Genomic DNA, 22,956 nt, shown 5'->3' with positions numbered 1-22,956 from the left:
TCAACCAATTTTAATGTCGTCTCGATATTCTTTAGTCGACGTCTCGGTGTTTGTTCGATTGGAATTCAATCAGATAAAGTATGGACGTTGTTCAGTGAGCGATTCTCATTAAGGGCAATTGCAGATTGAGCTTGTTTTTCCGATACATGGTTAACTCCATCTGATATTTGAGTTTGGGACCAGTTAGAATTATACATCGTAGGATTAAATAGAAATATGATTCACAATTATATTTCATCTAATTATCAATGATCGTCTTGTTCAAAATGAAGATAAATTTCCTACATTGAATAGGAAAAAGATCTCTTTCGGTCTTGAAAACTTGATTTCCACGTTGGCTTACTTTCTAATGATAGATTACCATCAACGTTGATAATAATTTAGGTTTTAGATATTATTTCGTTGTTTTATTTATCACATTTACCGTAATTTTCTCATGCTGGGATTGTCACATTCCATTTTATAAATTTCATTTCCATTTTCCGATCAATTGTATTCTTTCAATCTATAAGAACGACTTCGCAACAATTGTGGAATATTTACTCAATAAGCGCTGGTTCGGACTGACTAATTGATAATTTTATTCACGGGCGATAATTCACAGAACTGGACAATTATCACGACAATATCCGGCGGTTTATTTCCTCTCTGAATACAAAGCAGTAGAAATTTTCTCTTATCAATGAACAGTCACGGAATTTCACATGATTCATATTTAGAGATTCGGCTGCGTAAAGCTATAGATCGAAATTTGCTTGCAGTGATGTATCTGTAATAAGGTTAGAGTCTTTAATAATTTTCATCATTGATTGTGAACTTAAATCGTGCAACTTTGATCATTAATCCTTGGAGCAACTTGGATTAAAAAATTTTCCTTGCCGTTATTTTCATATAGTCAGACATGAGAACCGGAAAAAATTGAAATTAATCGTTCCAATCGACCAAAATATCGTTGCTTGAGCTTTTATTAAGTGGTAGCCGAAAGCACGCATGCGACCTTCGTCTTGATAGGTGATTTTTGCGCTACCGTGGCTTCAATAATCAACACTGATCATAATTTTTAATTGATTTACTATACAGTCTTTCATATAGCTATGTGTATTTGGTATTATATTTTTAATCAGCAACTACTGGTATAAGAGTCGTCTGAGAAGTCATCAAGGTGAAGCAAAATTAATAAAACTGGTCATAAAATGAGATTGAAAATATAGACCGTAGCGATCGTGTTAACGACGTCAGGTGACCATAAAGAGACGATTTCGAACTTTGCTCAGCGTTTGTACCTTAGGCCGTGTAAAAATCAAGCACAAGGCTCAGACCATCTTTGTTTCTTCCGTGCTATTCTAATATCTTTATTATTGTCATCGTCAAGACGGAATTTTGTCCATGCATACATATTATTTCACATTCCTTGTTAGAATTTTAGTTCCAATCACTTTTCTCTGACTGCACTTTTCTTTGCAGCCATTTCAAAGAAACTCAAGAGCGTCTCGTCACCGCCACGTCGCACCGTTTAATAAAACACTTGATATTGGCCTAACTTTATTTTCTTCGCACTATTAACAATCACAACAACAATAGGTACTATTTCACACTTTTACTTGTCGCATCAGTCGTCAGACTTCTACCTAGTTAATTGTCGGTGCAATATATGGCGTTTGAGGTACTGGCCATTATCCAATCCATGTAGTCAGTAGTCTTGGCGTAAATACCCGGTATGCCACGTTGGGCACATCCTATTCCCCAAGACACAACCCCTGCGAAAATGCAGATTTACAGGTTTTGAATTAACTGATTGCAACACGCAGTTGGAATCAATACATAACAAGTGGCTATGTGGTGTCTTACCAATAGATTCATACTTGTCGTCCTCTCTCTTGAAGAGCAGAGGGCCACCACTGTCGCCCTATCGTTTTAAACAAACGTACGTTCAGCTGATAAATTGTTGGAAAGGACAGCAACACAAGTCACGGGCTAATAAGAGACGTACCTGACAGGCGTCCGTATCATCATTGTACGCACAGATCATAGACCTGCTCAGATGGTTGCCGATTGACGTATTACGACAGTCCGGCCAAGGCATGATTTTCAGCTCAGCTTGACGGAGGAACCTGGAAGCACCAGTAGTAGTGTTGACTCTGCCCCATCCGGTGACCCTGACCTTGTGATCGGTGTAGTCCAATCCTGTCACAAGGGTGTAATAATCGGCGAAGATAAGTATTGGTGTTTGGTTATCGTTGACCTAGAGAAAAAAATTTACTGGTCCATTCGTCGCACCTTTGTAGGGAAGACAAACTGGTTGGACGTTTTCACTGTACTGGACGGGGTGCTCGAGTTCAAGCAGGGCGATGTCATTCGTGTCGTGTAAGAAATCGCTCCGAAACTTATTGTGAAGAATCACATTTTTTATGCGCAACACGATGCCTTCCTTTCGATTCTCGATGTCGTGCATTCCAAGCCCTACGGTTAGATCGTTGTGTTTTGTCCTGTGGGAGACAACGATATCGTTAGTTTAGAGCCACGAAGCCGACGTAGCTGCACAGTAATTTATGAAAATATACCATTTCACGCAGTGTCCAGCAGTAAGGACGTATCGGTCGTTTATAAGGGTTCCGCCGCAGTGCAATAAACCTTGGTTGAAGATCGCTGCGACCCAAGGGAGAGTGTGTGGCACAGACATTTCTCCACCCACGATACGGTTGGCGATTCCTTCACCGGAAACTCCGCACTCTGGTATAAGCAACAAACATAAGGAGTTGAATCATATCGTTGATTCTAGCTTGCTTCGTAGTGATACGCAGCATAGGTATGACATGAATTTACCACATTCCGGATTAATGACTTTAGGTTGAAAGCTACTCCGGCACTCGACCACCTGGAAAGACGACGTAATTTTATCATGCCAATTAGGTGACGCAGTCATTATTTCACGATGTTACTTCCAAGAAGAATTTCAATTAACCTGATGTATCAACAAAGACCATATCGCGAACAACCCTGCCCTCCATTTCATGGTGCTAATGTGGCGAATAAACTGCACCAAGGTGATGACTCCCTCTCACCTACAGAAACTACTGAGCTCGGTAGCCACATACTTCGATCTATATCCCGAGTGATATGCGGATTACTTGGCAAACCCCCGCAAAGCGACTCGGTTTACATGTATCGCAAATTGCATTGATACCTCCCCGTTTTCCTTGCCCCACCTTACGTCTACCGAACTCCATCCCCTCTCTGCATCTTCTCATCCCATTTCTCCTTACAGCAATTATTACCAAGGCAACGTGTTTCGTGACTGATAGCAGTTTGAATATCGCGCCGTTGTAATCTCTCTGGATCGAGTGAATCTTGTGCCATTGTCACTTGGCGAATTTAGTGATTAGCTTAAAATGTTGGCGCCGGTGATTTTGGCTGGAGTCGAATGCAGGTTTCAATCTATCGAAATAAAAGCACATTGTCGTCGTTCATTGTGGCTTTTCAATTAACCTTGCTTTGCTGGGATGACGATTCGAAAAATTGCAGAATTAATGCTGTGAGTATCCTGCTTAATTACATGCATTCACCAAACCGTTGAATGTATTTTTCATGATTTCATTTGGTGCGGAGCCTCCATTTACTGTAGCGTAGTTGCGTTGATAACGGTCAGCGTTGATAATTACTTTTTATGATAGCACGATCAGAGCTGTTTAATCGAGGACTTGAACGTGAATTATTAAAAACATCTTATAGTCAGTATACTGATTTTTATGTAACTAGACGAACTTGCAATTATTTTACTGTTGGAGGATTCAGACTTTATTTATAATCACCAATAACTCAATAATTGTTACCTAATGATTTGCATGGCTGATACTTACCTGAAGTATAAGTAAATGGTTGTTGAGTACTGTCCAGATAATAAAAAATAATTGAGCAAGTTTAATGCTGTTCACACTTTAGATCAGTAATTGAATTTAACAGCATGTTATAATCTTTATTTAAGGTTTCCAGATAGATGGACACGCATGCCACATATACACATAAGCGCGAAAATTTTATTTGTAATCCTGCACACACCAATATGTCATGAAATTTTCAAATTCCTGAAATTTTATTCACTAAAGGTCAATTTTTGATCAGCGCCAACAGTACATCGAATCTTGGGACGTAACTTTAAGGATCCATGGAAGATGTCGGGGAACTTCTGTGTAAAATCCAGGGAAATCCTGGTTGCCGCATTCAATGCCATTTGATACGATTCCTGAAAGGTACTTTTATGATCTAGCGCAATTCTTATTTTTTTCTTTCGTTAACGCAGCTACCTGTTTTGACCAAGATCAATGATCTGTCGATAAAGAAACAGTGCACCGAAACTTGCAGGAATAATTACATCAATAAGTTTATGAAAATATGCACTCTTTTTCAGGTTGTTTAAGACTTGGCTTTGAATCTCTGTATGAATATTTGAGTACGGAATTTGTATTTTTATGAGAACGGAATTTCTCAGTATATATCTACTTCCGCTATGTAACTCACCGATTAATTCAAATTTACGATCATCATTCCGGACCTGCAGTGGACCACCGCTGTCGCCCTGAAACCGAAATTTAAGACATTAAAGCAAATTTGCCAGCTGTTTCATTCACGTCTAAGCAAAATTCACCTGGCAAGCGTCGCGACCCGCAGCTGAGTGAGATCCGGCGCAGAGTAGCGTCGGTATTTTGGTAGGACAGGATTGTGTCTCATAAATTTCCAAAGCTACGACCCGCAGGGAGCAAACTGTTACACCATGGTCAGCGCGGCCCCAGCCCAACGTTAAGGCCGTCTTTCCAGCAAACCGTGATGCCGTGCTTCGTTGCAGTACTGTAATTAAATCCATGTATTAAATTTTACAAACGTTTGTCTTCCCCCGCTGCAGCCGTCTCTGTTACTCTCTCAGAATGATGCAAAAACGACAATTTGAATTGCTGATGCCTGAACGATTTTCTACTCCAAATTTGAAGTTATAAACTTCCGGCTCTGATCGGAGCAGCGATAAAGACAAAGTACCAAATAACAATTTTTGTTCCAATCTAATGCCCCTGGCAGAACTGAACTTTAGGTGAAAAGCTCACGGGTTGTATGAGGCCGAGCCCTTTATCGACGTACTCATTTTCGGCAAACAAATTGGCCTGATGAACTCGTTGAATGTGACTCTCATGTTCAGCCGAATGAGCATTGCGTCAGCATGGTTCGTGTTCTTCTGGAATTGTGGATGCGGATAAAACTTTTCAACGGAAAGTATCACCGTGCGAGAGTCAGCCGTACATCGATCATGCTCACCAAGCACCACCTTTGTCTCCGCTTGACTAAAACTTTGGCATTACGGCATCAGTTAGTTACAAATTCACTTACGGTATTACAAGAAATGCAATTACGGTCGTAATAAAATTTTCAACAGCCCTGCATGAACTCCAAGGACTGAAATTCAATCAGTTGAGAATTAGTGATAAAAGTTTAAAGTGAGTGCTGTTTTTGAGGTGATGAAAGTTGATGAGAACGGGAGTAACGAGTCTTTGATTAAAGATGCCGTTGTCCAGACTGCAGAACAAAAGACTAAAAGATCGGAATTAATTTTCAAAAGCAATTTCAGGATTTATCACTTCTCTGGATTTCTGTGCTATACATTAGAATTGACAGGATATCTGCAGCGTCTTAGTATCCAAGAGGATATAGAAATTATTGGTGATAGATTTTTATGAAATATGACACGTAGCCGGCGTCGGGAAATAACGGAACCTCCGCCTAATTACCGGAAGTAACATGATCCGCTAATTCAGGTATATAAGATTTGAGATAACAAAATGATTTCTTACCCCAACGCCAAACAATGTGCTGCCGTAAGGACGTAGCGATCGTTTATCAGGGATCCGCCGCAGACAAGATTGGAACCATTAGCGACGACCATCGCCATCCAGGGAAATTCGTTCGGCGATGCCTTGACGCCGCCAACCACTCTTGTATAGCCCCCCTGCTCTCTGTAGGAATTTGATCTCCCGCATTCTGTGCGAGAGTGTAACAAATTTGCATATCAATAGCACGAAACCCGAGTCCTTCCGTTCTCAAACTAATCTTACCGCAGTGCTTGTAGCTTGGACTTCCGTAGGAATTATCTAACTGCCTCGATGTTCGATGAACATATTTTGAAGCCGAATTCAAACCCTGTACAAGGCAGAGTAGCTGGAGTGACAGCGTCGCGAAAAGACTCACAAGTATCATTGTTATAAAACGTTTTTTCATAAATGGGACCTCTGAGTGTATGCAGGTATCAAATCAAACTTACAAGCGACTGCTGGTGCGGTAGTTTCTAGTATGATGAGTTATCTAACCCGCACACTGAATCGCCGGTTTAATGAACAATTGTTTCATTACTTTCACCGAATAGTAAAACAACCCGCATATTTGATCAACCTGGGACCTTTCTTGCTTGTAAAATATTTATGAAGACTTTCTACACGTGGCTCATGTCAAAACCGTCGGTATTTTATGTTACCGAAAAAATGGGAAAGTGACAATATCGACGCTTTCGTTACTCCCGCAACTACGGACAGGGATTTTATCACGTGTTATCCTCAATTTATGAACCCCGCTTGGTAGTTTGTCTTCCCACTGCCCGTTACACTTCTTTATCTGAATAATGTGATTGTTAAATTGTGAATAAAATGGATATAACAATAGTGACATAAACAAAAAAAAAAAAAAATTGCGGAATTAACTAAATGATTATTCACGTTTGCGAGTTTCAACCAATACATAAAAATATATCAGTACCACCCATTTATCAATATTTGATCCATTGAAATCTGGACACGGTAAAAGTCGTACAACATATATAATTTAAGGTGCTTGAACAAATATTGTAAATGAAAACAATAAGAAGTGCTATGGTCATTGAAAATGACTGTGAAACGTAGTTTCAATGATTATTTTGTGCAGTAACAAGCGTCTTTGGTCTGCTGCAAAATCCAGTCAAGATGTGGCCCAATTCGGGTGAATACAGCACCCGCTGGTTGGTCGTTGCATTTATTCACGTCCGAGATAATGCCTGGATTGAAAATTATTTATAACAATCACGAGCAGTTCTCTTTTCTTCGGGGAACTGATCAACTTCGGTAACCAACAAAACTTACCGACAAGATCGTAGACGCCGAAGTATGATCTATAGAGAACGGATGAGCCAACGTCGTTCTGGGAAAAAGATAATCGGATCGCTTGTTTTCCCAGCTTTTAATTGTGTCAACGATTTTTTAATGAGGGACTTACTTCGCACACGAGAGAGTTTCCGCCGATCACTCCAATGCACCCGGAATCATCGTGGAAACTTGCTAGACTGACTCCAGACTTGATGCACTCATTGTATCCCAGAATCGGAAGACCCAGCTTTCGGGGTCGACATGTTCTCGACTCGGAAGCATCCACAGTCTTGCCTTCGATCCAGCCGGAGAGAGTTCCTACCTGCCCTAAATAAGTGGACCCTGTGGAATCGAAAACAAATTCGGGTTATCAGCATTCTGGGTGAGCGTTAGGGCCGGTCGATGAATATAAATGTGGACGCTGCACTGCAGGGTCCCGCAGGACAGTTTTACGTGTATTAGAACAGAGTGTGGCGTTGCGAAATCTAAGAAAGCGAGAAGAATCATTAGATCATTAGATCGACTCCGATTTTTAACGATTTTATATTCAAACAAACACAAAAGAATTAGTTTCCAGGCAGAATTACCTTCTCGATATTATTTTATTATAAGTCAAAAATCGTTTGTCATTTTGGAGAATTTTTCGCCTAGATATGCTTTATACCTCGAACCAAATGCGTTATATTATGTGAGCAGCACATAACTCTTTCAGAGATTCCGTTGATTGGTAAATTGTCGTGAATCCATAAAGAGACATTATGCGGTATCGGAACAACCATGAATCCCGCGGGTCCACGGGTCAGAAGAATGAATCAGCGGCAAACTTATCTCGAGCAAAGTACCTGGATTAGGCATGCAGACCGGTGAAATCCTCCTTTCAAACTTTGTCGGTTGACTAAGGCGAAGTAGAGCCAAATCGTGGCCTCGAGACTCGGGGTTGAATTCCGGGAATGGTATCACCGTTTCCACGCTTACATTGCTCGATGATATGTCCAAGTGGCAACGGTCGTATTCACCCAAAGACACTTTGATCTCTGGTGCTGTGGCTCTGCATATTTCGGGTAGTTAAAAATCGGTGAAAAAGTTGTGAATAATCATTGAGCGTATGATTTACGACTCGCTAACCGCGGGTCGATGGCACCTACTTTGTACAGGCAATTACTCATCTCTGTATTTCATCTAGGAATCGGAATACCCGGAATTCTGTTCAACCGCAAAGTAATACTAGTGGCTAACTGAACTGTAATTGGATAACTGTTGACAAGGAATGTTTATTGGCTTACGCAATGAGCTGGCTGGCGGCGGTAATGACATATCGATCGTTGATCAAGACCCCGCTAACAACTAGTTTTGATTTTACGTGGACATTGGCCAGCCATGGAAACTCGTGGGTTTCGGTATACTCGCCGCCCAAAATTCTTGCCCCACCACGATTCGGTCGTCCGCATTCTACAGTATATTCGTAATTTTGAATAAAAAATAAACTGGGAATTGATTTGAATTAGAGTATTATTGAAATACCCACGACATCCGCCGCAAGACTTGAAACCTCCTAACAGGAAATCCAGGACTCCTCGAGTCTCTCGAACTTTCTCGACATCGACATCTTCCGAATTCTACGGAAATCAAAAGTCGTTAATCAAACGTGCGAAGAAGCACGCAAACAAAATTAATCTCCATAAAATTCATTATCCACATGGTATAACTGCGGCTTCAGCAACCATTTGCAGGATCTGCAAAATTCTACTGCAATTTCCTAACTTTTTCGACACGACGCTTGTCCTGTAAAGTTCAAAGTGTTTGTTAGGCTTCCACGATCAGGTGAACGTCCTTAATAATCAATTAATACATGTGACCTTGTGCGTCCGGAGATGTTGATCGTCACTCACAATTAGCTGCTTCGATCAACACTTGACGAAATCTGTGGAACCAGTTCGTGGAGACGCCTCCCAGATGAAAATTGAATACAAGGAATACATTGTTTTCTCTCTTCGATTCCGTAAACAATTTTTGCAAACCTTCGCATCACTTACTTCGATCCTGGGGCCGTTAGGTTGTGCGGCGGTAACTGCCAACAGAACGACGAAGATGCAGAATAGGAACTTGACGTATTTCTGGAAGTTCATGATTACGCCTGTCGAATCGAGACACAACTGCAGAATGGCCTGTACCCGGTATCTAGAAATAGCGGTATTAACAACCCGCATTTATGCCCCCTTCCATATCTCCGTGTGCAAAGTGACTACTTTGTATCTCACCCGAAGGTTCAACAGAGCCTCTAACTCAGTCGCTGACCTATGGAAAACCGGTCCCGTTATTCGGCTGGGTTTCGACCATGTTGTTATCTCTTGATATGCTGTTTGTCGACTCAAACATCCGCTGATGTTAAAAGGCCTGTCCTAGCTTGGTTAAATATTAATTCATGGGATGGCGCGTCGGTGTGAAGAATCGCAATTAAATTGCGATCTGAGCCCAGGAGTTGTTTAGCTCGGTTAGTCAATACAGGCGTATTTACGTTGCTTGACTGATTCCATGCTGCATATGTGACTCAAAGATGGAATTGTTGACTTCATCGGTTTTCAAATGTTAATGGCTAGGTTTTGTATCGATAATCAATGGTCATTTATTAACGATAAGTCTGATTTCACAAAAGAACATCGAAAGTAGGAACCTCTCAGGGTTCTATGATCCCGTAAGGCATGTTTGGTCATTATGCAACTATATAACAAATATAGATAAGGATAATGTATAATCGATAATGGTTTGGAAGTTTATTAAAAAATATCCTGCGCGATATACCAACTGATCGATCGAATTTTAATAATACCAAATACACGGACGAAAAATTGAAAAATATAACATATCCTATAAAAATAGTTGCTAAACAAGTTTGTGTAGCCGCGACATTAATGGACGTATATAATGTATATACAAATTCTTGTGGATACCGTCTGTATTCCGACGGTACGTATTAAATGATTATGAAAAAAGAAACTAAAATTATTGAAAAATATGTCTACAAAAAATTACTAGAATATAGATGTAAGCGTTTTGGAGCGAAACTAAAAAATTCGGTTGTCAGTGATCGATATGAACGACAAACCACTAATGAAAAAATTCTTGGCACACGGTTGTGACGTCACGCGGTCCTCAGTCTTCGCAAAAACAGCCGTCTTTTGTGTTTTCAAGTATCCAGTCTAGATAACGCGTGATACGGGTATAAACGCCGGGATAACCGGGACGCGCGCACCCATTTCCCCAGGAGACGACGCCGATCTGCTCGTATCTCTTGTCCTCACGTTCAGCCACCAACGGACCACCGCTGTCTCCCTGAAATAAATCGAAAAAAAACGCTTATCCATCGACTGCAGTTTTATGTTTAACATGCAGATCCTGATTCGTTACGGTCCCAAAGCCTGAGCTGTCGGTGTCTCAGCTTGTACTTTATGATGCGATTGAAAAATTGAAATTCCAGTGAAATGAGTCCTAAACCAGTTTTGTAAAAATTGCAGCGTCACATGTTGACTCTATCGGACGCCACGATCACGAGATTCTCAGGATTGTTTTACCCTCTGGTTCTTGAGTCGGATGAGACATTGTCACAGAGTCTGGGACGATTTTTGTACGGAAAATCGTAATGAAGAATGGGGAGGGAGAATGTTTTAACACATGTACTCCCTTACCTGGCAAGAGTCCCTCTGGCCTTTGCGGTAACCGGCGCAAAGCATGTTGTCGGATATCATCCGAGGATTGTAGCTCGTGTTGCGACAGTCCGTCAAACTCATCACTGGAACTTCGACTTCCTGTAGTAAGCACGACGGCTTTCCATCTTCCTGCAGGGTACCCCATCCAGCAGCAATCGCCTTCGTGTTCACGTAATCTTTGTCTGACACAAGAGTACCCGTATATTAGATTTGTTAAACAAGACAGAGTACACATCAATAACCAGTTCACTTTCACGTTCGTAAAATGTTAGCGGAAATAATTGAACTCGACGAGAGATCATAAAATTGTACAAGAGATTAACACATTTGCGCGCGTAGTCTAATCGCAACTTATTTCAGAATTTCTTCACGCGTAATACTTGTAACCCCATATCAAATCACGCGTGTCGATGATTTCCGTATGTTGACATATTGTTGCGCAAAATAAGGTACATACCCGTATTTTTGTGAACTATCACTACACTTGTGAACACCTGCTGCAGTCAATGCAATAATGCAAGTGATACAGTAAGTAGGTCGCTGCAGTGTTCGCAAAACGAACGTTGCGAATTAAAATGAGGAATTACCTATAGCTATATGCGCAAAAGCTCGAAATTTTATTTTGCTGCTAAAATGATTTGCACGACTATCTTTGTCGAATTTGTAATTTCAAAAAAAAAAAAAAAAATATAACGTAGCATTGATATGAAGTAAAAAATAAAATTATACGATGTCATAAATCGTCGAATCAGCGGTCATAGCAATATGCCAGAGAAGCAGCCAAACCAGATCTGAGTGGTGATAATTACATTTGGAATTTTTTCGCCCGGTATCAACCTGATAAATATAGGTGTGTAAGAGATTGAAACCTGTTTATCAAGGTGGTATAGGTGCGTATCATTTTATTTCTTTGTATCGCCTACGCGACTTAATGCGTAATGTCGAAATGTAGGTAGCTGGATGCGTTCACGAACAAGAATTCATTCGAAAAAAGCTTATCACAAGGTGGCACCGAGGCGTACAAAAACCTTTAGGGTATCATTATTACTGAATGACATTCCTTTGCGAAGCGTAGCACGTGAGTCAAATCAACTACTGTAGAGATTAGTTTGTTTTCGAATAATATCATTAGCAGTGTCACCAAATCAATGTAATAATGACGTTTCAAGAAACTTTTTTCATTCCGTTACCTTTGACAGTGGGCAGACAAATGGGTCGTATCGTGTTCGAGAACGGTACTCTTTCGTTGAGCCGTAGTAAGCAAATGTCGTTATCGAAATTCAGGAAACTGAATTCGCCAGACACGGCTCTCAATACAAACTTCGTTTCCGGTTTATTTCCTTCGTCACATCTGTCGTGTTCCCCGAGAGTTACTTTGATCATGAACCACATGAATCTGAAAATGAAAAATGAAACTGAAATATGTATTTGGTAAACTCCCTCCGGCGGTGTGGCAATGCGACGAACACCCTCGAATCAGCATCCCGTTTGCCACTGTCATCGCTATGACTGTCAGACGATTGTGGAGCTCCTCTCCGTTTTGATAATCAATCGGTTCGACGGAATGATTTCAGACCGCAATAAAATATCAAAGTTCTAACCCTTTGACGCAGTGGGCAGCCGTCAGTACGTAGCGGTCATTGATAAGGGTGCCTCCACAGTAGAATTTGCTAAGGTACGAAAGTCTGGCGACCCATGGAAACTCGTTATTTTTCGTAGTCTGGCCTCCCACGATGCGACCCTCTTCGTTTCGCAAACCGCAAGCTGGAACGTAAAAATTTTTCAGCATCATTTTTGCACGACAATAATTTTCTTGACTGGTTCGGCAATCGGCGTGTTTATAAATTCGGATTTTGGGTATGCAAAAGACGTCCTGATCAACTTACTGCAGTGGCATTTTTCGGGAGCATCCTCAGACTCTGGTGGCTTGTTGCCGAAAAATCCGAAGAAGTTTTTGCCCTGGTTAAACGCTATCTGCTTTTCCTGTAATTTGCAAGCAAACAACTGTCACGCAACGTACGTTCTACGGCAATCATTCATTTAAATCGTATTCCAAGTTCTCACATACGTCCGTGTAGATCGGTAACTTATAATCCGCGCACGTGATGTGAAATAGGAATAACAAATTACCGGATACGTGCTGGATACTGAATTACGAATTACGAAGGAGAATAGGCAGCTAACGAGGTGAAATAACAGTATGTTATCACAGGCCTGGAGTTCCTCCTTTGAAATAGCGCGCACCTATACTAATTGTAAGTGCTGTGATCACTTGGAAACGACTACCCTTCCAGAGATCACGAGGGTCTTCGCGAGGTAGGTAAATATGCGCAAAACCTGTTCCCTCGTTGGTAATCACTCTAGCGTCAAACTCGAATCGCTTATAAGATAGAGCTCTGAGGTACTGCAAGTAATTATCATCGTTCTAACTTACTTGCGTTTGATGAACGTTGGCCAATAATACCACCGTCACTACAGCCAAGTAATATAATGTCAGCACGTTACTCATTCTAAGTGTTTAACGGTTCTCTTCTAAAATGCAAATTTCTTTACGATTTTTAATGCGAAGGCCGAGTCGTTCTGGATATCGCACACACTTTGCCAAATATTTCACGGACACTTTTCAGGGTTACAACAAAACCATATTGGCTCACAGGGCACCAGGTAGTTCACCGTAGTAGCGCTTTGCCCAGACTGACGACGTCCTAGTCGTGTTTAATATTCCAGAAGAAAAGAGGACAGGGACTTGACGCTCGACCGTTCGAGTGTCCGCGTCTTCGAGAAATGGCTGTTCGTCCACCGTTCACGTTCACGTTCACGATCACGATCACGGGCAAACCCGATCGCTGTCACTGACCGCGAGCTGCACGAGCCAAGATTCTTCGTTCATATTCGTCCTCCAAATCACCTATTGCAGCGGAGGGGCGTGAAATTTTTCCGAAATTTTTACTTACTTATTTTTAGTGACACGTTAAATCCCCCGTGCAAATCACTTATGAGAACATCAAACCCTGTGAATTCCGCGAATTGAAAGCCACTTATGTTGTATGGGATTCGCTCGTTTCGAATTCGTCAAGTTGCTTCAAAGTCCGAATAAATAACACCGAGTCTAAATGAAAAAAAAAGTTCAATAAACTCAAAATCACACCAATTTAGCTGGGACTGCTTCAGGTTTCACGGTGTATAACGATTCACACACAATTGTTTACCCGATCACTGACAATGTTTCAATACTGAAGTTGATTTTTAGATTGATTTTACAACAATTCCATAAAATCGTTTTCAAATGTCAACGTCAGACTCATTTAGCGACTCGAATGTGAACATTAGTTTGTTCTATTCCACAGATTCGGAGTTTTCGCTGTTATGGGGGTATTCATTAAATCCCATGACAGCAATCATGTTTATTGTAGTGTGATTGGAAACATACTTGGATTTAGATTCGTATATTCGAATCTCATTGAATTGATAAACCTATTTTTGATAATTTTATTTTTCAAATTTGAGACGAAGCAATGCGATTATGTGATTCTTGCGATGGAGCGAAACAATTAGTGAAGTCGTTAATTTACTTCATGGAAACGAAAAATCTAACACTGTCCTACATAGATCATTCCCATGGACACTTGCGCTAATGTTTATGTTCATTGTGCACGGTCAAGTTGCAGTCACTTTACATATATCATGCAGGTCGAGACTTCGCTTTCAGAGCGTGTCGATGTGGATATTCGTGTTGAGGTGTACAGTGCATGCACTTTTGTCCCCTTGAACGAAAACGGGGAGTGGCCTAAGAAACACGTTGTCTTCGTAGTTTGACAGTGAACCGTTATTGTACAAGTATAGCGTCATTGTTTCGCGTACACATCATATATTATGCGCATAACTTGCATACATATATACATGTATACACTGAGTCCCGGCCAGGTATCCACCTACCTTTCCTGAAATCCCCGTTTTCAGAGGCGCAGGTATAAGGTACGTATCATACGACGTATTTCGTGGATAATGGCGTGAACGGTATAAGGAATGCCGTTGGGTGGAGGGATATTTTCAGTACCTGGCCATTATGTACTTGAAAAGGCCAGTGCGTTGGGTGAGGTGAAAATTTTGCATTTTACGGAGTGCAATGGAAGTCTGGATTTCAATGAACTGTGCATTTTGTTGCTGAAGCGATATTACATGACATTACCGAACTTGTACTCGCACATTCGTTACGGACACAAATTGATTGGAGTATTTTTAAGCTATGCAGAAGGCCTTGTCTGTATAACCTTCGCCATTTTTATTCGCGTGATATTTTTATGGTCTACGTAAATGAAACTTAGTTGTGCAGAATACACGTTACATACCTATTGCATATACGTTTTTAGTTTTCTTCCATTTGGTATGTTTGAAATGAAGGTTCCAGCACGAGACTAGAAGAAATGATGTTACATAGAGACTTCTGTAGTTTTAGCACCTCGAACTAGTCATCAGACTTTTTCGACACGTGATTTATATTCACAAATAACCATACGTAGTTCGCGCCTTGTAATTTATTGAGAAGAAGTTGACATTGTAAATGATATTTTATATCTAATATGAAACTCAGAATAAAACTGCATCATTCCAAAATAGTTCAAAATGTCCTTGTTTGCAAGAACAAGAAGTTTTTTGATAAAGATACAAAAACTTGTAATGGATCTTCTAATAAATTCGAATCGCCTGTGTACTGGCTTGTATTCTTTATCACATATACACTATTTATGAACGAAAAGCTTACATTAATTATTGAAAGTACATATTTACAATTGAATCCCAATTACATATCCGGATGTTTTCATTTTAATGCGATCTTTACGTTTACATGGCGGGCAAAAAAATTCTGCGACCACAGTGATTCACTTCTCGTTAAAATCAAACTAAGGATTCAGATTTACAAGTAGATCAAATTCGTTTTGTTACTACAATTCGATTGCATATCTTCTACTAAAAATGATACAAAAGAAGAAAGAAATAAATTGAAATCGGAAATCACGGTGATGTGAGGTGATCGGTATGTGAAGTGAAATAAATTACTCAATGTATGGGCCATATGGCTGAATCGTATTAATGAAATCACCTAATCGTTTGTATTTCCAATGATGTTTTCCGAAAATAAAGTGGCACGTTTTATTTATAAGGAAAAGTTGTAAAAGTGTAATGAAATCTACAGCTGGGCAATCTAACTACTTGCAGACGAAGCAATGCCACTACGAATTACTTCTATACATATTATATATTAGTCATAATACCACCTTAGTAAAGTAGAAGGCTTCCAGCAACTTATTTACACTTTATTATGCTCGTTAAAGGGAAGATCGTGTATTATATTGATTACTTGTACCATGAGTTCTGCACTGTTGCCTCGTTAATGGCGTCATTATTAATTCGAGGCGAGTTTTTTCGTGCGTATAGACCGACGCAAAAAAAATATCACATTATAGTAGCTAACAGTGGAGTGAGATGTCTCTGACACGAGCCATAAGTTTGCTTCCGGCTCCATTAGCTACTTCTGGCGTAAGTCAAGTTCACGCAAGTCTTTATTTCGGCTTATGAAAGACGATTCGATGCACCGAAATAGTTCCTCCTTCCTATTTTCTGATTCCTCTTCACGGCCCACAGATGCATCTGCCCTTCATATTGCTTTCAATCCAGTTCAGATATCGCGCCACCCTTGTGTAAACGCCGGGGTAACCTGGCCGGCCGCATCCCACGCCCCAGGAAACAATTCCTAAAAAGTAATAACGCAGATCAAGTCAACATCGCGAGTGGATAGTTACGCGTACAATGATCCACGAAATTCATGACATTGATCGTCTACCAGACGCCGCAGGCGTTTGACTGTCAAACAGCTAGTGATCATGCACTTTCATGATCGGATCAACGAGTACGCCCTGAGGTAACTCGAATTAATGATGCCTCTAGGCTCACTAATCGTGAGTCGATGCCCAGACGCCTTCGCACTTCCACATGATGATGGAGCTTTGGTAACGAGTTTATGACATAATTTGAGATCAGTACTGAATAATGACTCACCGACTATCTCGTACTTGTCGCCATTTGGCACCAGGAGGGGACCTCCGCTATCTCCTTGGCAAGAATCCTGCGACCCGCGCCCGGCGCAGAGCATATTGTTAGTGATTCTTGTGGCCCTATACTTCATCTGGCGACATTGATTGAGGCTAAGTATTGGAACCTGGACTTCGTTCGCTTGACCTGGGAGCGTCCCGCCCTCCGATGTTCTGCCCCATCCCACTACCGTTCCCAGCTTTCCAGCGGGGTCTGAACCTGTTTCAATAAATCATTTCAGCGTTCCTGCATGGCATTTGGAGCTCAACTCTATTCCATGTTCATTGCCAGGTGAATTATCGAGCACCTACACTGTGCCGGAATAAAACCATGAACGCATTCCCGACGTGTTTTATGTACATGCCATCAGCAAACTCGTTCGTGCAGGATTTTATGGACCACAATCAATTTAGCTAGTGAATCACCTCTGAGTGGAAACAAATGACCATCGAAAACTCAAGAGCAAAGATACTACTTGTGATTCATTCCGTCGAGTTTTTCTTTGGTCGCAAAGCTAGCAAGTAACATACTCAATACTGAACTCTTCACTTTTAGGTTTCGATACTCCAGTTGGAATGGGGCGCCAGATCACTCAATAAAATCACTTACCCAAATTAGGCAGGCATATGGGACGTACAGTCTTTGTGAATTTTACAGGACGACGCAATCTCAGCAGCGCTACGTCGTGGTTGTAGGAATTCGTGTCAAAGTTTCTGTGGCGAATTACTGCACTGACTGCTCGCATCACCGCAACTCCATCAGTCGTCACGTACTGGTCGTAGTCACCTAGTACAACCCGGATCTTCGATTTTTTCAAGCTGTTAAAACAGTTCAACGGTTAATGGAAGTTTGATATTTTTTCAAACAAATTTCATAATGTTAAAAAATATTCCACGCTGTAATTCGTTCGCGGTTTGAAATGTATGATAAATTTCACGCGGTCATTACCGTTTGGAAAAATATATTTCAGGGTCGGGTATAGTTCCAGTCATTCCGAACACGTGGTATTCTGATCACTTTAGCAAATTTTTAGAAGTAGTAGAAAGATAGAAAAGAAGAGCTTTGTACAATCTTTTCGACGCAGGGTTTTATTACTTGCGAATAAGTATCCCCTTGAAGTTGAAGGTTTTTTACGCAGTTATTTTTTACCTCGCTCAATAAATTCTTCTCCCCGTGAAAAATGGTGAAATCTGAGCTGGATGGATCTCAGTTTATGGAAATAGTGTCCTTACACGGAAGGGCTAGATTATACGATTTAATTAGATCCAGCTTCGGCTGAATCGTTGAGATACTTTCATTGCCAGCTTCACGGAATTTTCTTGTCTGAGAATAGTTTTTAATCCAAACTAATCCACACCTAACATTTCTATCGAAATCGAGCTATCATCGTGGCGCAATAAAGTTTGTGGCATAATTTTGATAACCTTAAATTCTCTGAAAGCTTTAAAAATTTATTGTGGTTAGACCAGCGGCCTAATTAAACTCTCTGTCATAGACAGAGGAGTCCAAGTCTGTCTACGACGTGGACTGAACCCTCTTGTCATTTCGATAAAATATTACAGTCAGCTACGACAAGTTGCAACTCTGAACGGCGATTATATTAGATAACGTCGTTGCACAGGAACCCAGAGGCAAGAAGTGCATAATCGTTTGGCCGATGAGTTTTTGTGACTATATCTAGGACCATAAAGCACTAAGTTTGCACACCCCTTACTCCAGCTCGATAATTCACGACTCGTCGACGCTGACACCTCGACAATGAACTCGAGAATTACCTCCGTTGGCTTGGTAAGATTTAATTAAAACGTGGGCGGCGTTGTGAATGACTTTACGTTAAGCGAATCTCTCGGGTTATCTTAAGTGCTTTGATATCTGGAATATTTAATTCTGGACGAAATGGCGAAAGAATGTGTTACACAAGTTGCATTTATCTCCCAAAAAATAATCGAGAAATCGGTTTATGGTTAGAATTTTTGCCAGAAAATAATAAGTAACAACAGTATGACAAAATTTTTGAAACCCTTATATGCTCGGAAATATCTGAAATTACTTTTGGTAGAATCACTTCGTGTATGATAATTTTTTGAAGAATCGAGTTGAGAGGAATGGTTCAGAGACTCGATATTTTTAGGGCACGCGTGGGCGCGGTGTTCTAAGACTAAAAATTTAACCGGCGGCGGCAATTTAGATGGGTAGATTATATGCATGAGATATATTACTTGCGGACGCAATGGGCGGCAGTAAGAACGTAGTCATTCGTCAGAAGGCTCGCCCCGCAATGGAATTGCTCATCGTAGACAATGCGTACGACCCACGGGTATTTATTTGGTCCGGTAGGCCTGCCACCCACAATTCGATTCTCCTGATTAGAGATGCCACATTCTGAAAAGGACAGTAATTCTCACTTTGTTTGTTATTCAGGTACTAGAACGTAGTAGAAAGTGCACATTGAGTAAATATTCACAGTAAGTGAAAGGAACACAAATTAAAGAGAACGAGAATCGTTGAATCATGAATCAATGAATAACGTAATTTTAAGGGCCACGGGACTGGCTACAACTCTGCATATTACAGAATTTGCATATAACTTGCGAATAAAGTATATTATATGTAAGTATACGACTTTGCTCAAGAAAAATTGAAATTTTGACATTCAGATCCTCACGTCGTTCTCACTCGGTAGTTCGAAACAGGCAAAAATCAGAAAATGATTATCAGTTGATTATATAGTATCAAATTGAAGTGTAGGTGTATGTGTAAAAAACTTTCTCCGAAAACACGTACTGTTATATCGTGGCTACGAGAACAGATTCACTGCATGGATTTCGGCTTACACCAAAAACTTATGCATCCAGACGAATAATTCGTATTTCAAGACTTTCGCTTCACTTAAAAATCATAAAGTCATAAAGCAGGAAACATAAAAAAAATTCATATCGTTGTGAAGCAGATAAAAATTTTCACCGTTATTACAGGAGCTATTAATTCGCTTCATCCAGGCTCCAAAGAATGGCTATTTTACAAAATACGAGAACCTATACTGGAAGTTCGAATCAAAAATTCTGAAATTCGCTTACCGCATGTGCAGTTCCTGACTCTTTCCTCATCGTCACCACCGAGTCCAGACACGTCGATTCCAAATATTTCGTCAAACAGGAATCTCGCTGATCGGTCACCGTTCGTATTCTGAAGAAAAGTGCATCTGTCAATGGAAGGTTACTTACTTACAGACAAGGGGCTGAAGACATGATCAAGGTATCTCGCTACCGACTATTCCATCGAAACATTTGAGAAAGTACCTAACACCACCTACGTCTCCAGCACGAGTTCGCCAGCCATTGAAATAAACTGAGCGTGACCCAAAAACTGAATGAATAGGCTCCGGCGAATGCGTAATTGAAAACAGCTGGTACAAGCGAATGTTCATTGTTCGCGTACCGATCACAAGGTGTACCGAGAAATGACCATCGGAAGAGAAAGTACTCATCTTTCACAGTGTGCGTCAAGGTCGGAAAGTAACGAGAGTTGAAATTGGTAATGTAGTTACGTACATACTTGGTTTGAGCAAGAGTGCGCGGGACCAGAGAGACTGGGTACAAAATTTTGGCGCGAGAGTATGCCAAGACACTGGGGGTTCGACTTACCTGAGAGTTGGCTGATTGCTGCCGAGGTATCTCATTAAATCCCACCGATAATCCAGCGGCATTTGTAAGGATGGCAAGGTGTAACAGTAGCGTCCCAAATACACACCCGGATGTTCTCATTTTCCCAATAAATTCCTCAGCTTATTCCTTCCTCCAGTGTAATTATTGATAAGCCACCGGATCCGGCTCAATCGTGGCGAGATGAGCCGTCGAGATGCTGCTCCACTGACGCGCACTGAACACACTCAACGTTCTGAGAATATAACCATGTAGTCAGCACAACTTGCATTATAATTGCAGTTTCCCTTTCTGCCTAGTATATTCGCCACGTTATGCTTTATTCGAAAGCTCAGCACTGTTCAATGTCGTTGCTACACGGCAAATTCCCAGCGATTTAGCTGGAAAACGGATCGCACGCTAGACCAAAGTCAAGATACCTGATCGCTGCTTTCACCGACTCCATAAACACGAGGAACTGACCGAAGCAGCACTACGTCGAGGACAGCTGCTCGTCGCTGGCGCAGCTCCTCACGGTTAAAGAAAGTTCTTTCTCTCCAACTGGGTATGTCCCACCGGCTATCCGGCCTCCTCCGACTTCGTCTCACTATTTTTGACACTCCCGCTGCGGTATAAAGAGGAGGCTTTATACGATGCATTAGTTCCGATTACGACGAGCCGGTGCTTTTGAAACTGTCTCTAAATGCTTGGTTTATTTTTTTAAGTCTCGATGAAATACCTCATACGCGTTGGTTTAATATTTGAACAGTTAACGTCTTCGTAATGCCATGAGTCAATTTCACCTTTGTATATTTGCGGCTATAACCGCGGATAGAATAGAGTCGGTAAATATATTTGCCAATTTACCGAAAGTTCAGCCAATATTACATTGGAGAGGTTTACTATCTGTCCGTCGGATAAGGGTCAAGGTCAAACGTGCGAAGGCGACTGATAAGCGCTGGAAGATCGGAAAAGGTATGGACGCTATGCGTTATTCATGCAGTGCACGACGAGAATTCCGTTTCTCGGTAAGTGACGGAGGTTTAGCCGTGAATGAGAAAATATTTATGAAAATTACACAGTGATTCTTAGCGTAGTACACTTCACAAGATTCTTTGGAAATTCCTTTCTGTTTGCTTGTGTGCGGGCGCGTGATACACTATAATTGCTTTCGTGTCTTATCTCGGATAGCGCTTCCATTTTCATCCCCATAAGAAAGGATCACGCATTAGTTGGATGAATCGGCTCCTCCATCTTTCAGACACTTTACGAATTAACTGAGGCGCCACTTGTTGCTGACTTATCCAGTTGAACCTCGGTGATCGACTTTCTTTGGCGAAAGGCTGGTTCTCGGAAAGAAACCCGTCTCTTGAAACCTATATTAATGGATCCATGCACGCTCGTGTATAATATGCAGCTACACGAACAGCCGATGCAAGCGATTGTACCTCGAGTATGGCTCTCTTTCAAATTCACCTGGTCATGTAAAGTATTTTGAGGTGAGTGTAGAATTACGGTTGTAATGCAAAGGTGCCGGGGACACATCGGGGGGAGGGAAGGCGGGAGAAGGGATGGAATGATGTGGGGGGAGAAATTAGTATGGTTTATTTAATGAGATGCGCGCGCGCTGGGACGGAATCGGGGTCAGGACGCGTCTGTGGCGTTTTGCTTTCAGCGGCCCAATGTGGGTTAGTGAAACCATCGGACCGTTACAAACAATGCTACTCCCCTACCAATTTCGAGTAGAAGTGAATTACAAGGACAAAGTTTTATGAGCTAAGGTAACGCGGTGCAACACTTTCATTCCATTTTGCTGCACCAACTCACAATAGTATGCCGCTTGTTGCATCGAGCGGGTAAATATTGCTGTCTAAGCTTTCGATATTTTTAGGTCAAATGTTGAACTTTTCACGACGATTCTCGATTGAAGCATTTTACCGTAGTTTTATAAACTGAAAAAATACGTTGTCACGAAAATCAATTAAATCGGTGAAGTAACGGTAACATGGTAAAATACTTGCAACGGCAAAAGGAGAACCGGTGTATCGTATCGGAGTATGGAGACGGATTATGATCGAGAACTCCCATCACAGTTCAGCCTGACCTTCTGTCTGGTACAGTCGAACATTGCTCGAATGTATCGATCAAACTCCATTTGGTTTCATCGTGGATCCTTGTCGATGCAGTAGTTATTTTTTCCTGTAAAATAAGCTTAGGTTCAATTTTACAGGCAATGGATCCATGTACATGAGATATTGACGGTGGTAATGAGATTGAAACAACTCAACTGAAGAAAGTTCATTATAAGTGGAATACCTCAGGGTATATTAATGCAATAAAACTCTGGTGAACTTGAATGCAGCGTGACGA

General features: G+C 41.1%; 3 protein-coding genes across 3 annotated transcripts; all 3 read right to left on the bottom strand.

Moving 5' to 3' along the window:
- Positions 1–1,264: 1,264 nt before the first annotated feature.
- LOC124406502 lies at positions 1,265–9,453 on the bottom strand. The gene is made up of 24 exons (XM_046881936.1): positions 9,185–9,453; positions 8,677–8,767; positions 8,435–8,600; positions 7,994–8,199; positions 7,282–7,493; positions 7,149–7,206; positions 7,017–7,063; positions 6,532–6,648; positions 6,348–6,444; positions 6,096–6,269; positions 5,835–6,021; positions 5,094–5,333; positions 4,933–5,051; positions 4,643–4,842; positions 4,396–4,573; positions 3,858–3,886; positions 3,185–3,332; positions 2,963–3,057; positions 2,824–2,875; positions 2,562–2,730; positions 2,278–2,486; positions 1,991–2,184; positions 1,849–1,906; positions 1,265–1,757 (listed from the first exon to the last, which is right to left on the bottom strand). The coding sequence occupies exons 1-24, from the start codon at positions 9,356–9,358 to the stop codon at positions 1,633–1,635; spliced, it is 3,345 nt and encodes a 1,114-aa protein (XP_046737892.1). The 5' UTR covers positions 9,359–9,453; the 3' UTR covers positions 1,265–1,632.
- On the bottom strand, positions 4,092–6,129 carry LOC124407360 (phenoloxidase-activating factor 1-like). Its single transcript, XM_046883433.1, has 5 exons — positions 5,835–6,129; positions 5,128–5,333; positions 4,643–4,842; positions 4,516–4,573; positions 4,092–4,240 (listed from the first exon to the last, which is right to left on the bottom strand). The coding sequence occupies exons 1-5, from the start codon at positions 5,930–5,932 to the stop codon at positions 4,116–4,118; spliced, it is 687 nt and encodes a 228-aa protein (XP_046739389.1). The 5' UTR covers positions 5,933–6,129; the 3' UTR covers positions 4,092–4,115.
- A 621-nt stretch (positions 9,454–10,074) lies between the features above and the next one.
- LOC124406501 lies at positions 10,075–21,130 on the bottom strand. The gene is made up of 19 exons (XM_046881935.1): positions 20,590–21,130; positions 20,023–20,131; positions 19,165–19,327; positions 17,555–17,763; positions 16,913–17,164; positions 16,488–16,607; positions 15,205–15,270; positions 15,127–15,161; positions 14,913–15,019; positions 14,600–14,642; positions 14,201–14,329; positions 13,695–13,763; positions 13,510–13,643; positions 13,290–13,374; positions 12,742–12,838; positions 12,457–12,619; positions 12,046–12,251; positions 10,835–11,037; positions 10,075–10,481 (listed from the first exon to the last, which is right to left on the bottom strand). The coding sequence occupies exons 1-19, from the start codon at positions 20,707–20,709 to the stop codon at positions 10,302–10,304; spliced, it is 2,490 nt and encodes an 829-aa protein (XP_046737891.1). The 5' UTR covers positions 20,710–21,130; the 3' UTR covers positions 10,075–10,301.
- Between the last annotated feature and the right edge of the window lie 1,826 nt (positions 21,131–22,956).

The sequence above is a fragment of the Diprion similis genome, chromosome 6, assembly GCF_021155765.1.
Source record: "Diprion similis isolate iyDipSimi1 chromosome 6, iyDipSimi1.1, whole genome shotgun sequence".
Taxonomy (NCBI): domain Eukaryota; kingdom Metazoa; phylum Arthropoda; class Insecta; order Hymenoptera; family Diprionidae; genus Diprion; species Diprion similis.
The sequence above is the reverse complement of the archived record's forward strand: the minus strand, read 5'-3'. Positions and strand labels throughout refer to the sequence as shown.

Coding starts and splice junctions, on each gene's coding strand:
- LOC124407360 (XM_046883433.1), bottom strand. CDS start 5,932: ATGGCGATGGTCGTCGCTAATGGTTCCAATCTTGTCTGCGGCGGATCC. Junction 5,334..5,834: donor GCACATTGTTTGGCGTTGGG/GTAAGAAATCAT, acceptor GTAATGCCAAAG/TTTTAGTCAAGCGGAGACAA. Junction 4,843..5,127: donor AATTTGTTTGCCGAAAATGA/GTACGTCGATAA, acceptor ATTTAATTACAG/TACTGCAACGAAGCACGGCA.
- LOC124406502 (XM_046881936.1), bottom strand. CDS start 9,358: ATGCGGGTTGTTAATACCGCTATTTCTAGATACCGGGTACAGGCCATT. Junction 5,052..5,093: donor GGCTCGGCCTCATACAACCC/GTGAGCTTTTCA, acceptor CAGGGGCATTAG/ATTGGAACAAAAATTGTTAT. Junction 2,487..2,561: donor GCTGGACACTGCGTGAAATG/GTATATTTTCAT, acceptor TGTCTCCCACAG/GACAAAACACAACGATCTAA.
- LOC124406501 (XM_046881935.1), bottom strand. CDS start 20,709: ATGAGAACATCCGGGTGTGTATTTGGGACGCTACTGTTACACCTTGCC. Junction 15,020..15,126: donor CGCGAATAAAAATGGCGAAG/GTTATACAGACA, acceptor ATATCGCTTCAG/CAACAAAATGCACAGTTCAT. Junction 14,643..14,912: donor TTCAAGTACATAATGGCCAG/GTACTGAAAATA, acceptor CGTGTTTCTTAG/GCCACTCCCCGTTTTCGTTC.